Source organism: Propithecus coquereli, unplaced genomic scaffold (assembly GCF_000956105.1).
Source record: "Propithecus coquereli isolate 6110/MARCELLA unplaced genomic scaffold, Pcoq_1.0 Scaffold239, whole genome shotgun sequence".
Taxonomy (NCBI): Eukaryota; Metazoa; Chordata; class Mammalia; order Primates; family Indriidae; genus Propithecus; species Propithecus coquereli.
The window spans coordinates 3244245-3260902 of record NW_012147941.1 but is presented as its reverse complement, the minus strand read 5'-3'; the positions used below and the strand labels follow the sequence as shown (position 1 = coordinate 3260902).

General features: G+C 47.2%; 2 protein-coding genes across 4 annotated transcripts in view; one reads left to right on the top strand and one right to left on the bottom strand.

Moving 5' to 3' along the window:
* Positions 1 to 2138: 2138 nt before the first annotated feature.
* MTFR1L (mitochondrial fission regulator 1-like) lies at positions 2139 to 13635 on the top strand. 3 transcript variants are annotated; one of them, XM_012645953.1, is made up of 7 exons: positions 2139 to 2155; positions 4989 to 5118; positions 5611 to 5715; positions 8401 to 8510; positions 8723 to 8934; positions 10249 to 10534; positions 12624 to 13635. In XM_012645953.1, exons 2-7 carry the CDS (start codon positions 5104 to 5106, stop codon positions 12727 to 12729), a joined length of 834 nt encoding a protein of 277 aa, XP_012501407.1. In that variant the 5' UTR covers positions 2139 to 2155; positions 4989 to 5103; the 3' UTR covers positions 12730 to 13635. The 3 variants fall into 3 exon arrangements, with proteins under 3 accessions (XP_012501407.1, XP_012501405.1, XP_012501406.1); XM_012645951.1 differs by having other exon boundaries at positions 10213 to 10534; XM_012645952.1 differs by lacking the exon at positions 2139 to 2155 and adding an exon at positions 2766 to 2815 and having other exon boundaries at positions 10213 to 10534.
* AUNIP (aurora kinase A and ninein interacting protein) overlaps positions 12771 to 16658 on the bottom strand; it is a 26055-nt gene continuing 22167 nt past the window's right edge. The window contains exons 3-4 of the mRNA XM_012645914.1: positions 14739 to 15557; positions 12771 to 12861 (exon numbers count right to left, since the gene is read on the bottom strand). Of these exons, the coding sequence (XP_012501368.1) occupies positions 12791 to 12861; positions 14739 to 15557 (890 nt within the window). The 3' untranslated portion in view covers positions 12771 to 12790. The remainder of the gene's footprint in view (positions 12862 to 14738; positions 15558 to 16658) is intronic.

Sequence of the window (16658 nt, the reverse complement as noted above, 5' to 3'; positions counted from 1 at the left end):
TTAAAGATCAATCCTAGGAGTTGTCTAACTAAACAGGTACCCTGCTGGGGTTCTGTTTTGTACAACTTCTAAAGAAGCTGAATGGATGGAAAAGAGATGTAAATCTCTCTCTTTCAAAAAAAAAATGTTTTTGGGAATCTGCTTTTACAGAGTTCCCGAGTAAACAGCAGAACAGTACAGCCTCAACCATATCTCAAGAGGACAGAGTCCCGTCTGTGATAATCCCTTCCCCAAGGAAGGCAGGAAACCAACTTTTGGAATCTGACATCCTTGCAGTTTTTGTTATCTACCTGCTGCCCCAGCTTTTGTTATCAGCTGACAGCCATTGCTATTTTTTTCTCTTCATCTCCCTTAAAATCAGCGAGCCCACCTGGCCTCGCTGCTGGCACCCCCTTCTCTTTCTTTGGGATGCCATGCCATCTCCCCGCTCTCTTCCCCCCCTTCTCTCTCTCTCTCATTCTCATTCTCTCTGTCCTTCTAAAGGATAAAATAAATTTTACTTTTATATCTTAATCTCTGAGTAAAAAATCTTTCTCCACCTATGCTCCACCTACTAAGCTTTCCACCCTAACACTGGGAGCCAGGCACAGCCTGAGCCTGTGCTGAGGGTGGAGGAGGAAATGTTACCCAGGAACTGGATGCCATGGAGACCAGGACAGTGAGGGTTTGAGCAGAGTGGGTCAGTGAGCCTGGGAGGAATGTGGCTGTCTCCCACGCTGCCTCTGGGGCCTTGCCCATCAAGCTACCCATCTAATCAACAAATTCACTGAATATACTTAGTGTGCGTGTGTGTGTGTGTGTGTGTGTGTGTGTGTGTGTGTGTGTGTGTGTGTGTGAGAGAGAGAGAGAGAGATGCTAAAATAGAAGAAAGCTACAAAGCGCTGGAGGGCAGGAGTTGTTAGGGCGGAAAACCTGGTAGGTGCTCATGGCACAGGCGGGGAAAGATTTCTCACAGAGATTAAGATATATGAGTAAAATTAATTTTACCCTTTAGAAGGACAGACAAAATGAGAGAGAGAAAAAGAGAGAGAAGGGAGGGAAGACAGCAGAGAGATGGTATGGCATCCCAAAGAAAGAGAAGGGAGATGCCACTTGGCCTCGCTGCTTTTATGGGGACAAAGAGAAAAATAGTAATTGTTGTGAAGTAATTAGCAGGCAGTCAAGAGAGACGTCAAGTTGTCCCTCTTTCTTGTTTCTTCTGTTCCTGGAGACTTGGTTATCTCTGAAATGTAGTCAGGCCCATCACAGGGGATGTGATTTTGGCCCTGAGATAGGGTTTTTTAACCTCCCTATCTGTCCCAGGAGCTTCTCAGGAACTCCTTGAGGCTACAGAAACAGATTCTAAAGGCTGTGAGCTGATGAATACAAGGAGAAAGATTCACATTTCCTTTCTGGGCTCTTTTCAGGTGTTTGTGAAAACAGAGTTCCAGCAGGTTGCCTGCTAGTTTGGGACAGAAACAGCAATGAGTAGGGAGAGCTCAAGATTGATTTTTAGCTGTTATGAGAAAATTACAGGATTAGATATCTTCCTGTTACTTCAGCAAGGCCGTCCTTACAGGAGTCAGAGGAGCCAGAGGCCGATTCTGCCAATTCTCGCTGGAGAGAGACTTGGAGAGGGCCTTGGCTGGGAAGCAAGACTGCGAAGGGGACCCGGGCGAGAGGAGGCATGGTCAGCGCCAGATGCGCGGCTTGAACGCCAGGGTATGGATTCTTAAGTTTGCAGTAGGGGTGGGGGCAGAGGACGTCGCATGTTTTAGGGGCTGAGTTTTCAACACAATCAGACCCCAGCTTCTAGACGCCGGATGGGACTAAACGTGGAGAGCAACAAGCGGCGGACACGACGAACCAGCGCTGGAGGACCTCCAAGCGCAGCCCACTCTTCCCAGGGATGCGGCCCTCCGTGGGGGCGTGGTCTCAGCGGGGCGCCCCCCGCGGGATCTGGGCGCGCCCCCCGCCAGAGCCCCGCCCACTCAGCGGCCTGCTAGCCCAGCTCCTGAGCCAGGACCGCCTCCTGAGGGCGCGCGGGGGCGCGGCTCGGTGCGCAGCTGCAAAGGATCGCTTCCGGGGGGGGGGCGGGTCAGCGGAAGTGAGGTTGGGCGACCCTACTGTGGTAGGAGGGGCCGTGAGGTGAGATATCCCGGAGCTGGAGTCTGAGGTGAGAAAGGCTCTAGGGTCACCTGGGAGGCGGTAGCGCGGAATTCCTGCCCGGCTTCACGCAAGGGCTTGGTGCTAGGCGCTGTGCGGAGCCCGCGGCTCCTGTTCACGCGGGAGCTGATGTTGTCCGCCTCATTTGCCAGGAGAGAAACTGAGTCCCCGAGGGGTAACTGTTCGTCCAAGTCACCCAGCAAACGGTGACCGAGCCAGACCCAGAGGCTTCTCGTTTCGGCCTCGCTCCTGGACAGGCCGGGCTGCCCTGCCGCTCCTTCTGAGATTCGGCCCTGGCTCGGAGGCTCCCGCGCACTCGGATCCTGGGCCTGTGGGTCCCAGGGCCGCCGGGCAGGCGGCGAGGGCTTGACCGACCTTGGCCCGGTCGGGTCGGCTGTTGCGCGGGAGGGGAGGCGCGTCCGGGGCCGGGTTCTCGCAGCGGCTTCCCCCGCGCGGCTGCTCGGGCCCTCGCGGGGAGACTGTCGGCGCAGGTCTCCGACCGCTGGTGCGCTCTGCAAAGTTTCACTGAGCGCCGCGGCCTCCGTGGAGCGCCCGGGACCAGCAGTGCCGAGACGAGGCCCGCTCTGGAGGAGCTCGCAGTCTCCTAAGGGGGACGCGAGTAAACAGATCATGACAACAGCCGCGTGGGGGCTGCGGGAGCGCAGGGGTGGTAAGAACCCGCCAGTACTGCCAGCGAACTGGGGAAAGAACCTTCTCTTAACTACTGACATGTGTGTGGGGGGGTGTTCAAAGCTAAGTTGGTGTTCCCCCTCCATTTCTCAATTCGACACATTTAAGTGCTCACTGTGTCCTGGGCGGACACCGTGCTGTGCGCGGGGCAATCCCAGCCCTCAGACAAAGGGCAGATTGCAGAGTTATCTAGGGAGAGGGCTCCGAAGGAAAGGCAGGGTGCTGTGGGCGCACAGGAAAGGACCTGACCCTGCCACAGGGAAGGGAGGTGATGCTCGAGCTGAGCTCTGTGGAATGATGAAGAATGAGCGCGGTGAAGGCGGCGCTGGTGTTTCCAGCAGAGGGAACAGCGTGGACAAGAGCTCAGAGGTGGTGTGTCGGCGGCTGAAGGAAGGCCAGGATGGCTGGAGGGCGGAGGGCAAGGGGACGGCAGGGGGTTTGGCTGCAGTGGGTTTGGCCTAGAGAGAGCAGGGAAACATGAGGTCGGGCCCCGATTGTGGAGGGCCCTGCAGGCCATGTTGAGGAATCTAGATTTTATCCTGTTGGCACTAGCAAGCCAGTTTTAAACAAATGAGTAATATGATTAGCATGTGTTTGGGAAAGATCCCTCTGGTGTTCTGTGAAAGTTAGGACCAACTGAGTCTTTGGAAGGAAGGTTGGAGAGGAGGTGGCTGTAAAGACCAAAGTGAGAAACACAGCGTAGCACTGTGATGTGGAACTTGTGGCCGGCACTGACGTTTAGCATAGAGCCTGGCACACACAGGGACTTTGACAAAAGGCTTGAACTGAGGTGAGAAGATGGAGCCCTTGCAAGGGCAGACTTTAGGTGCTTTCTACTGGCATGCCCACTGCGTGACCTTAGACGAGTCGCTTGCTCTCTCCAGCTTCCTTTCCCTATGTGCATCATAAAGTGAGTGACACCTAACTCTCCCAGGGGTGGAAAAGAGACTCTCCAAGGGAGGTCTCCAGAAAGAGCTGCTTTGTCAGTCCAGTCCCTGCCCTGTTCAGAGCCTGTTTGGAGCTCCCCAGTGACTTCTCACCCAGGCATTCCTAGCTGTCATGACTTGACCCCCAGCCTACTCTTACAGCCTTATCATACTCTGCTCCTCTTTACATATCCCTCACCTGCCTGTGCTGGACCTGTGCTCTTCCTCCTGTTTTTTTTCCCTTCCTACTCCCTCTAAACTCACAGCAGGGCCTTGGGGCTAGAGAGCTGAACTCATCTGGCCACCTGTCTTGTGTCCCTCTCTAGGAGTATAACTCTAGACGTAGTGATATTCAGCCTTTGCTGGGATTATGTATTCCTGTCCTATCTCTCTCTGGATTGTGAGTTCCCTGAGAGGATGACTCTGTCTTACTCCTGCCATAGCCCCCACCATGTCTAGCACAAGGCCTGGCATAAGTGGGTATTGTTGGTGCTTGATGAACAACGGAATAGCTCACTGATTGCATCTGTTTACCATGCAAGGGCAATTGTGAAGAGTAGTCAGGAGTGATTGACCCATCTGTGTCATGTTTTAACGGTTCATTAAGTACTTCAAAACCCCCCATTTCACCCACTGACCCTTAAGGTAACCTAGAATGGCAGCTTTGCTTGTCCCCTTTTTATGGATGGAGAAACCAACATTCAGAAAGCCAGTCAGTGGCTGAGCCAGGATAAAAATTTTTGGCTCTTTTTCCTTGTAGCCCAGTAGACTGAGAATGGCAAGAGCGGTTATTTGTTCTCCTGTTCTCTCTGATCTCTCCTCCTTGCAGGAGCCCAGCAGTGCTAGGCTGGGTGGCATATGCCGTGCTTTTACATCTTATCTTCAAGAATGAATCCTGAGCTTGGATGGTATCTACAGTTTGGCTCTCCCATGAGCTTTGTAGCTACCAAAGGGTTCTGTTTACATCTTTAGAAATTTTGCCTCAGGAAACCTTAGGACCCATGAAGTCTCCCTGGGCTGGCCAAGCTCACCCAGCAAGTCTGGAACAGAACTTTTAAAGGTCTGGACTGGGCGAAGCCAATGTTGGGTGAAGGCAGCCTCTTGGGCTGTTTTTCTCCCCTGTGAAACATCAGAGAACACTTGGTGTTAGTCATGGCTTGCAGGGCCTGGTTTTGTGGGGCTTTTGTGGTGACCATTGAGTCCCCACTGTGGGGGATTGTTTCACAGGACGGGAAAGCTGGTGTTCCTCTAGATGGCCTGATATGAAGGAGTCACACCTCTCACCTCCCCAAGCTGCAGCTGCCTTGTCCTTCAAGTGCAGGAGCTGGTTGAAATATCAGGAATGGAAGCCAATGTGGTAAGGGGCATTCCCAGGGCAGGGGTATGGTGGGGAAGGTTGGTCCTGCTGAAGTGTGCCGTGTGAGGTTCTGAAACTCTCCAGTTAGTTCTTCCCTTCCCCCGAGGCCTGGTTTTGGAGCAGGCTGCCCTTCCACCCACTCCCCACAGGAAGAACCAACTATGACCTTGGGGCACTTTAGGAGTCGGTGTGTTTCGGCCTTTTTGTACAGACAAAGGGGAGGAAAACCTGAACAATCCCTACACCTAATTCCTCACCCTTTCACTAGGCCCTCCCAACACTGACTGCCTTAGTAGCATCAGGTGTCCCCTTGGGCGGCTGGCCAACATGAAGGCTGGCAACTGGGGAACCTGCCCTCACAGTTGAGACTTGACTTACCCCCCCTCCCCCAGAGTGTCCTGCCCCTAGTTAGGGAAGTACGTTTCCCTGGAGGATAGTAGTTGGACTCACTGTTTCTCAGGTTATGGCTGTCTTTGTCTTTCTTTGCTCTAGACTATCCCAATCTGGCAAAACAAGCCACATGGGGCTGCTCGAAGTGTAGTGAGAAGAATCGGGACCAACCTACCCCTGAAACCCTGTCCCCGGGCATCTTTTGAGGTGAGTATGCTGGAAGGGCAAGGAGAGTAGAGGCTCAGAGTATGGGGGGACAGTGCTGCTTCTGTGCCCTGGACCCCTTGGCATTGCCAAGGCAAGTTGTTTCCTGGTCACTTTTTCATTTTGTCAAGAAATATTTGAGTGCTTATAATGGATCCTGGTCACTGTGCCTTCCTGATTACATATAAACCTGTGACCACAAGTCATATTTCCAGTTTGCTCACAAATTAATAATCTTGCATCTTTGTTACCCCTAATTGACTGATTTCATCGGGCTTTAGCAGTCCAGCTTATCAGAGCAGGCCAAAGGCCCTTGCTGAACCAGATCTCCACACAAGTTTTGTCTATGCTCTGATGTTTGTTTGCAACCTGGCAGGTCTCCACCTGGGACACTGAGTGTTGTGACTCTTGAGTTAAACTCTACTTTTCTTCACTAGTCCTAAGAGTTGGTCACTTAGCCGCTATTTTTGGTGTTTCTCCAAGGCCATAATTCCTCAGCCTTCTCTCTCTGGCCAATCTGGCTACTCCTTTACTGGGCTACTTCAGTCTTACCTGTGTCTAGGGATCCTTTAGCACCCAATGCGCAGCAGAGATTCCTGCCTGGCCCAAGTCTCTGAGACCCCCTTCCTTAATGGAAAACTAAGTAGCATTTATTAGTCCCAGCTGCTTCCCCCTGGGAACTAATGGTTAAGCACCAGCTCCAGGCTAGATGGTTAAGGTGTCCGCATTTAGGGAGCTGGGACACAAATACTTCTGTTGTGTGTCTACACAAAGGAGAGAGAAATATGTGCCTGAAAGGATGTGGACTCAGAAACAGAAATGAATGAGCTGAATTTGAGTATCAGATGCTAAACTGCAAAGTATGTGTAGGAACTGCACCTGGAGTTAAAAGATGTCAGGGTTGGTATTAGAATCGGGAATGGGTTTGGAAGTGTGTGTTGGGGAACAGGGTTGAGAAGACCTGTCCCATAACCCAGATTGCCAGTTATCCAGAATTGCCTAAAGGGCCTGGGTAGGATGCAGTCCTAGCTGCCTAAGTAGCGTCAGAAACAAGGGAAAGATGGCTAGGAAGTGTGACTGACTCCGTGGAGGTTGTCCCCACACTCAGCTGTACCCTCTCCAGTCCTTTGGCCAGATTGTCAGAGACAGAGACAATGAAGGGCACAGGTTCCCGCAGAGCCAGGAGTATGTGTGAGTAGTAGTTATAATACTAGCTGGCATTTACTGAGCACATACTGTGTCAGGCACTGTGCTAAGTACTTTGTATGTGTTAACTCATTTAATTACCAAGAGTAAAGGAACATTCAGACCTAATCCAGAAAAGCAAATGGAGGCTTCTCCTAAGTGGCCCATCTTAGCAGTAGCTCCTGGGCCAGTGCAAGTCCTCCTCTGTGTGACCTTGGAGTATCACTTAACTACTGAGTTCCAGGTTCCCTACTAAATGCAAGAGCTATCAACCCCTGATCCATCTACCAATTTGTAGCAGAAACAGATGAATTTAATGGGTAGGTGTGCATTTATTATTAACTATTATTATTTTATTAACCCTAGATTTCTGCTATAAATTAGGTTATGTTAAATGTTATTTAAGGGAATCTTACTTATTTTTAAAATTTAACCATATAAAAATATTAAATTATGGAAAGTAGAAGAGGAAAATAATTACCTATAATCACAGTCATTACAAAGTAACTGTTAATGTCCTAATATAGTTCCTTTCTTTTTCTGGATGCGTGTTTTTCACTTTGTTGTAATCACAGTCAATGTATGATAGAATCCTCCTAATTTTTCAATTAACACTGTCATTTATTCAGCATTTCTATTCCTTGGTTGTTCATTTGGGTTGAGGGCTATTTTAAGAAATCCTATTATGGTTCCTTTTGTATAATTAATCATTTCTTTTATCTAAATATATTCAAATTATCAGGTTTGCTTAAAACAGCATTCCTGTAACAGTGTAGATCCCAATTAGCTATAAAGGTGTTATAAACAGCTAGTCAGGAGAAATTTCCTGTTGCTGTAACAGGTTGCTGATGGCTTTGCACCTATATTCTCACCAGAGGGCATGGTGGTTTTAGACAGTGGCCATTTCCATTGAAAGGTAACTGAGGGGCCGGGCGCGGTGGCTCACGCCTGTAATCCTAGCACTCTGGGAGGCCGAGGCGGGCGGATTGTTTGAGCTCAGGAGTTCGAGACCAGCCTGAGCAAGAGCGAGACCCCGTCTCTACTAAAATTAGAAAGAAATTAATTGGACAACTAAGAATATATAGAAAAAATTAGCCGGGCATGGTGGCGCATGCCTGTAGTCCCAGCTACTCGGGAGGCTGAGGCAGGAGGATCCCTTGAGCCCAGGAGTTTGAGGTTGCTGTGAGCTAGGCTGACGCCACGGCACTCTAGCCGGGGCAACACAGTGAGACTCTGTCTCCAAAAAAAAAAAAAGAAAGAAAGAAAGGTAACTGAGGCCAATCCCGCTGAAGACCCTGAACTATTTGTAATCCCACAGACTCTTGTGCATCTGGCCTCTTATTCAATCTGTTTCTGACCAGGAACCACCTTCTGCTCCCCTCTAGGAAGCTTTCCTGACTCCCAGTGCTGGATTAAGTTGTCCTCCTATGTATTATGCACAGTTTCTGATTGGCTCATCATGGTGTCAGTAAATGTTTGTTGATGAATTTTGCTTCCCTGTAGACTCTGCCCAACATCTCTGACCTGTGTTTAAGAGATGTGCCCCCAGTCCCTACCTTGGCTGACATTGCCTGGATTGCTGCGGATGAAGAGGAGACATATGCCCGGGTCAGGTAGCTGAGGCAGTAACCAGTCTGCTGGGGAATGGGGAGCTTCTTCCCAGAATAGGTGGCAGGCAGCAAGGAGGGTGCTTATGAGAGGCTGAGGGCAGTAGGAATGAGAGCTGTGGGCTCAGAGGGAAGCATAACCTGAGTGTCTTACTGTAGGAGTGGGGGTGCAGTGGTCAGTTGTCTCTGACTAACATAATTGTCTTTCCCTGGTTCAGGAGTGATACACGCCCCCTGAGACATACCTGGAAGCCCAGCCCCCTGATTGTCATGCAGCGCAATGCCTCAGTGCCCAACCTGCGTGGGTCAGAGGAGAGGCTCCTGGCCCTGAAGAAGCCAGCCCTGCCAGCCCTAAGCCGTACCACTGAGTTGCAGGATGAACTGAGTCACCTGCGCAGCCAGATTGCCAAGATAGTAGCAGCTGATGCAGGTAGGAGCCCCTGAGCCAGGGCCAGAGTTTAGCAGGCTGTCCCTTCACTCCCAGCTTTTGGGAATAAGGATAAGGAAAATGGTGGTCCCCCGTTTAGAGGGACTTAGGCCCAGGCTGTGAGGTTTGGCTAGCCTGTCATGCCTCTTGGATGGTTTCTACCGGCCATTTTGGGCTGAATGGTTTGGTTAGGAACAAAATCTTCACTTAACCTATGGCCTCAGGCAGATTCCCTCCCTTAGCCACAAAAACCAACACCCTCTTCGAAGTGTCTTTAAGATCACATCTTCCATAAGCCTAAAGCAGCTTTCCTTTTCAATGTGAAAAATAAGTATTCACCACCACCACCACTACTACTAAGAGACATATTCCCTATAAACACCTATCTTCCCTTTCCTTGTCCTTTCTACCAGAGATCACCTCTCTGTCCCTCCAGCTTTCTGTCTGCAGTTAAGGTGGAACCACTGGAAATTGATGGGAGCCTGCCTTGACCAGAGGCATGGACAGCCAACAGGTGGATGTCTCCCAACATGCTCAGGGTTTATCCTCATATTCCCCCCATCCTCATTTTTTCCACTCCTCATTGACTTAAAGTCATATAGTAGCTTCCAAACTTACCAGTTGGTAGAGCACACGAAAACTGTGGTGTTCTCTTTGAAATCTTCATGTATTTAATTCTCTCACGTGGAAGTTTTATGGAAAAATTGCACTCAAATTTTCCATTTATACTTCTTGGCTACTTTTTTTTGTCATTGAAGAGATAAGCAGTAGTTTATGAAAAATCAGAGTGCTGTTTAAACTTTAGAAATTGAGGAAATTCTCCCCACTGAAATTCAGGAAACTCTCAGAGGCCTTACCATTCTAGTTTTGCTTAGAGCACTTGTTCTAGTTCATAGATAGCAAGATACAAGGGAGCATAGTCAAAAGCACTAGCCCAGTTAGAGAAAAGGACAAATCAGGCCTTAACTCTGTCACTATTGCTCCAACCTAAGACAGGGCTGTCACTCCATTGCCTATTGTGGAATGGGAGCTTTTAGGAGCCACGCCTTTATGGGCTGCGTTTTTCTGCCTTCCTGGATCACTGGAAAAGCCCAGTGCTTCTATATCTTTTTGAGCCCCTGAGTGAGAAGTGTAGTGGCTACAGATACTATCCTGGGTGTTGCAAAATTTCATGGCGTCAGCCCAGGAAATGAATATTCGGTAGATGGTGCTGTGGGGAGAAGATATTGCTACTGTATTCTAGTCCCAATGTCCATCCATGCCTGTTGTTTTCTCTTTCAGCTTCGGCTTCATTAACGCCAGATTTCTTATCTCCAGGAAGTTCAAATGTCTCTTCTCCCTTACCTTGTTTTGGATCCTCATTCCACTCTACAACTTCCTTTGTCATTAGTGACATCACCGAGGAGACAGAGGTAGAGGTACCTGAGCTTCCATCAGTCCCCCTGCTTTGTTCTGCCAGCCCTGAATGTTGCAAACCAGAACACAAAACTACCTGCAGCTCGTCTGAAGAGGATGACTGCATCTCTCTGTCTAAAGCCAGCAGCTTTGCAGACATGATGGGTATCCTGAAGGACTTTCACCGGATGAAACAGAGCCAAGATCTGTAAGTATTTGATGAGGTCTGGTGATCTATTTATTCTTTAAGTTGCCTGTGGCCAGTGATCTAATACAACAAACATACTTACATAGTAAGTCCTCAGTAGTAGCCATGTTACATCGTTCTCAAAGCTTGCTGACTACCTGCTGCTAGTGCCAGGGGCCCCGGTTTGAGAAAAGAGCAACATTTTACATTTGTTGAGTTAGGTCACCCCAACCAAATATTAGACTAGTAGGGATTTTACAAAGAAGGCTCATCCAGTCCAACTTTTGTCCTCAGGTGGCTTTACCACTTCAGTTCTCATACTGCTAGTGACAGTGTCCCCATGTTCCACCTTTCAGAATAGGGGGTTGCATGACATGTGTTTGGTATCTCAGATTGGTAGACTTCTCGTAGAAGGAGAATTTCATAAAGTTGGGAGTTTCTGTCTGCTTTAAAATACAGTGGTCCATTATGCAAACCAACCCTGCAAATTCAGGGATTTGAGAACAAGATTTTTGAGACTCATAGGTAGTTCCTAAATCTAGCTGCTTATCAGAATTGTTCAGATTTGTTAAAAATATACCTTCAACTTACTAAAACAGAATCCCCAAGGAGTGAAGCTCTAGGTTTTTCTGATGGCATATGAGGGAATTTGGGTAATACCTACCTTGAAAAACTCGTTTAGCAGAGAAGTCTCAGGGAGTCACCCCCTTTGCACAGTGTTTCTCCAAGTGTGACTTGAGCAGCTGTAAAGGACTCACCAGAGGAGCTTGTTCAAATGTAGGTTTGGGCATTGAAGTTTGAGATCTAGACCTTGATGGCCAGTGCCCAGGGTGTGCAGTTGTGTTTGTTAATACAGATATAAAGCCATTCTAGGTACTGGGAGGTGAAATTTTTCTCCTGTGTTGATGAAGTTCCTATTGAAGGGAACATTATGTACCCTATGCAAGGATCCATTTTTGTTTCCTGGGCCCCATTTCCCACTGAAAACTAGACCAGGCTAAGTGGCTACCTCCTTTAGGAGTCAGTCTTACCTCCTTTCTCTGGTCCTAACCACGTCGGTCATACTGACCTGCAGCTCTTTGGTCTCCCACATTCCCAAATTCAGTTGCTGCTGTTTTTGGTCTTCCCTGAATTTTCTTCCAGTCACAATGTTTTATAGATTGACTCTCAAACTTTCTCTTACTAGCCTCTTGGACCAAATTAGATCCAAGACTCTTGTTGCCAACCCCTTCTTCTCACTTGTGTCCTGGGACCAGAAGGAGCTGGGTTGATGACTAAGAATGGGAAAGTAGCCTAGTCAGCATAGATTCAGAAATGTAACAGACCAAAGGCAATTCCTCTTGTTTTTGTTTTCAAGGTTTAATAGACAATCTTGGCCCTATATCTTGCCTAATGACCAGTAAAACACCTTCATGGGGATGTATGTATGTACGTTCACTAGAATTTCAAGCATCTATTTTACAGGTATCCATGACCCTCTTATATATGGTGTATCAGGTAATTTGAGACCACCCCCATAGAGTTGGTTTTCTTCCCACAAGTTCCTTGTTGTTCTGAATATTGTGCTATAATTCTGGATCTCTTATTAAAAAGATCTTTCAGCTCCCCTGAGCGGGAGACAGGGTAGTAGGAAATCCTTAGCATACATTTTCCCCAGAACTATTAACGGTCAGAATGGCCAAGAGTCATCAGTCACCTCCCCTGCTGACTGGGGAGAAATGCCACTAAGATAGGGCCAAAAGGTAGGGGCAAAAGCTTAGCCATCAGAGACCAACTCTTAACAGATTGATGGTTGTTTACATTGCCCGTGGTTTATAGCCACTTCCAAAAAACAGTAAAGCGTTTTAGTTGAGAGAGGCGATCTGGAACCAGCTAGTTTGGTTTCAAACTCTGGATTCACCATTTACTTGCTGAGTGACTAGTGACTTTGGGCAAATTGTATACCCTCTCTGTGTTTTGGTTTCCTCTTTTGTAAAGGGGAATTGTAATAGCACCTACCTCCTGAGGCTGTTGTGAGGATTCAGTGAGATAATGTATGCAAAGACTCAGAACACTGCCCAGGACAGAGTAAGTACTCAATAAAGATAAGCTATTATTATTGTGTCTCCAGGAACCGGAGTTTATTGAAGGAGGAAGACCCTGCTGTGCTTATCTCTGAGGTCCTAAGGAGGAAGTTTGCACTGAAGGAAGAAGATACCAGTAGAAAAGGAAACTGACAACACTCGGCCCTGTAAACTCAGTCTCATGCTCCTGGAATTCCTTTAATAGCTGCCTTCCTCACCGCAGATGTTTCTGCCTCTCAATGAGAAATCTTCTGCAACAGTCTTGCTGACAAGCTAGAGCTTGGACTGAAAGAGAAGAGCTGGATTATGTGTTTCCCCTACTTCAAAGTCTAGCAGAAGCTAAGGCCTGTGATTTATTGCAGGTAATCGTGTAGAATGCAGTGTCTCAGTTTTAAAGGGTAAGACAGAAGTTTCTGGTTTTTCCTCATCCCTGTGTGAAAATAGGTCCTAAATGAATGACTTCACTGCATTAGACCCCATAACTGGTCTCATTGGACACTTTGTGCTCAGCTGTCACTCACTCTCAGTGGCTTCCTTGCAGCAGAGCAGGATAGAGCCAAAGGAGCTATAAATGTTTGTGTACATGTTCACAGGGCAGGGAAAATCTTATGCTGCTCCATCATAAACCTACACCAATGCCCTGCAATCACCCTCTCCCCTTCCCTGTCTAGACGTAGAGGCTGGGCCACTGAACCAGCCAACACTTGGGCTGCACTGGGAAGCCTGGGCTGTTTTGTTCTTAAACATTTTATAATACTGAACAACCAAATCTACCCTCCAAGGCCTTGTGGTCTCATCAGTTCCACTGATTGATTAAAAACTTTCTCTTCCACGGACTTCAGTTTAAGCCTGGTAGGAAAGAGAAACAGGGAGGGGAAAGAACATACCATCTTTCTTCCAGGCCCCTGACTGCTCCTTTGGGTTGGGCCAAGGTTTGTACCTGCCACACCATGCATGACTCAGATGCCCTCAGGTCCCTTTCTCTATGGTATGTATACTATGTGTGTTTGGGTTGAAGTACTACCTGACATTAAAGGAAGGATTTGGAGAGAGAATGCATATGCTGTGTCCATCTCTTGAGTTGTGATTACCCAGAATCCCTCAAGGGTATAGGATTCCTATGAATTTTAGAAACTTTTTTAAACAGGCTTCTGGTTTCCCCTCTTTCCTTATAAGGTCCTGACCTTATAAGAGAAAACTTCCCTAAGGGGTTTCTTCCTTCCCCCTTTCTGTAGAGATTTTGCCCTAAACTCTTAAAAAAAACAGTTCTATCTTATAACCTGCAAATCTGCCACCTAGAGGTTTTTAAGCCTCTTAGATACCACACCTGGAACACGAGAAACTGCCAAGGATAATGCCTTGGGTGGAACATAGGTCAAACCAGACTCGTGTTCAGATCAGACCCAGGGCAATGACAGCATATACTATTAAAATGTTATTTTTTCAAAAATAAAATTGGTAATGTTTTAATTACCACGAGAGCCAGCTTTGGAAACATTTACTTGGAATCGTAGTTTTAAAAGGGGGAGTCCCTTCCACCTTGTGGGAAAAGAGTAACTTAGGGAGAGATCTTTAAACATAGAGTACATAAATTTAAAATGCTATACAGTTACCACAAAAATAAAGTAACTACCACCATTCTACCTCTCTCTCTACTTGCTCCCACACACCTGGGTTGTGGGGAGATTTGCCGTATTTAAAAAGGGATCAGGGATAATCATCCCAAGCTTAGATTGAGTGGGTAAGATTACAACCAGAGACTAAAAGAACACACATTCACAAGAAGCAAGGTCCCAGCAACTGAAAAGGCAAAGAGGTGGCTCTGCAGGCTGAGTAACAAGCTCTTCAGTGGAGGGATAAATACCCACCCTACCTTCTCAGCGCTCATCAAAGACTCCTTCAGGGAATTTGCTAGTCACTTTCTTCTTAAGGGAAAGCCATCATGCCAATCACAGTCTTGACAACGGCACCACCTGCTTTATTTACACACAAAATGCTCAGTAATGACGACAGCTTCATCCTATCCCTCCTTCCCACCTAAACAAACTCATTCTACTACCCTCTCCATCCCCAACTATAATTCCCTACATATCTGCCATTTTAAGGTATTTTTAACAACTCTCATAAAAACATTTAGAATTGGTGCCTGATAACTTGGTTACCTTCAGAGTCCTGGGTAAAGAGTGAATCAGGCTTCAGATTTAACTGTGTTGGCCCATCCTGGTACTGAGGCCAAGGGCTGTTAGGAAACTGCCCTAAGCCCCAATTCCAGTTATTGGTTACATCTTGGAAAGGAGTTCTAGTGTTGTGAGCAATGACTCGCTGGCCTTGAGTATCTTCAGTGAAAAGCTGACTCCAGGAGTCCTTGTCCTTTTCACCATCCCAGGAAAACACAGAAACAGGATGAGGACTTTGTTTCACTGATTCTGTGTTTTTTCCACTCCAGGATTCCCTGTAAGTTTGAAGGACAGGAGCCTGCCTGTTTTCTTTGGCAGACTCCTTCCTTTCTAATTTAGTCTTGTCCAAGGGCTGACAGCGTTTGTCCCTAGGTGGTTTGATGTGTTTCTCCGTGCCCTGATAGTTCTTCTTAGATCCATGAAGCCATTCCCTTTTCCTGGCAGAATCCGTCTCTCCCTCCTTTTGGTCCAGCAAACAAGAACTTTCCAAGTCCTGGGTGAATGAAAAAGCCAGTGAGGCATTACTCTTTCCAGCACAATCTAGGGTATCAGGCTGGAGCAAAGATAACACAGACAAAAATGGGGTTCCCGTTCTGTGGTGGCCAGAAGTCTGGAGGGACTGAGGAGAAAGTCCAGATTCCTGGATGTCTGCAGGGGTTGAAGTGGCTAAAGGGGGTGCCACACAACCATCCTCTAAGCCTTGCATCAAATGGTCTAGCCGGGCTGCATCTTTCTTAGACTCCTTGTTGATCTGGCTTTCTCTGTGAGATGAAACACTCCTCTGGTCACCACCATTTGTCTTTCCTAGTGAAACAGGAATGAACAAATATTACTCTGTGAGAAAATCGTGCCCTGAACAAGCAGGATTTAGTTGGCTGTTTCTGAAATCAGTATCATCTACTGTTACTACCTAGTGCAAGAGTCTTATTCAGACTCTTCACATAACTTTGTAGCTGATCTTCCTGCTTTTCAATCTCATTGTTCTCTCCTGAATGATCTTCTAAAACACAGATCTTCTATTCTCCTACTCAAATATATGGATGACTACCTAATAAAGTGAAACATGGCATATAATCAGACCATAGCCTATTTTTCCAGCTGAGTTTTCATTTGTGGAGTTTAATGTAGGACACATCAGTTTTGCTTTTATTTTTTATTTAAATGTGGTTTCTACTAAATAGTTATCCTGACCAAATATGTACTCCTGGATATTACCCTTAAAGAAGCATGCTAAGGGGTCGGGGGGAATCGGAAAAAAAAAAGCATGCTCAACACACACTAGTTTTGTGAGGTCTCAAAGATCGCATTATCCAACTCTGAGAAACTTTCTCCTGACAGTGTGAAGGATGAAGGTTCCCTACTTCCCATGAGTTTCATGGGAAAGGGAGTGAAGACACAATTAGGATGCTAAGTCAACCAGTAGGAAGGACAATAATAAACCAACTACTAGTGTCTAGCCTGTCCATTTTATCAAGCATGGAGTGGATCCTGTTCTGCCTTAATGAATGACGTGGAATTCCCAACTCTCCCCAGATTATACCAAAATCTAATTACAAACAAAGCAGAATAACTGATTTTCCTTCTCCAACAAGCATTATACTGCAGAAACTATGTGTTTGTGAGAATTCTCAACTTTGCCTAAGAATTCAGTGTAGACTATAAAATATACCAGAATTTGTAAGTAGAAGAAGTGTTTCTGAGAAAAATCTGTCCTTGATACATAAAGCAAAAGGGTGTTTAAGTTTTTATTTAGAGGAGAGAGAGTGCATTTTGCTGGTTTATGCAAAGCACTCCTCCCAGCACTCTCCAATTGGCAGGAACTGGCTCTGGAAGGCCCAGCCTGCTCAGAGGCAGCTGCTCCCCTGAACAGGAACATGCAAGCGAAGAACCTGCCAAAGGATGAGA

Bases quoted from the DNA above. Each gene is read 5' to 3' on its own strand.
- MTFR1L (XM_012645951.1), top strand. The intron at 8,511-8,722 runs GTAGCTGAGGCA...TCCCTGGTTCAG, and splicing joins GAGACATATGCCCGGGTCAG to GAGTGATACACGCCCCCTGA. The intron at 10,535-12,623 runs GTAAGTATTTGA...TTGTGTCTCCAG, and splicing joins ATGAAACAGAGCCAAGATCT to GAACCGGAGTTTATTGAAGG.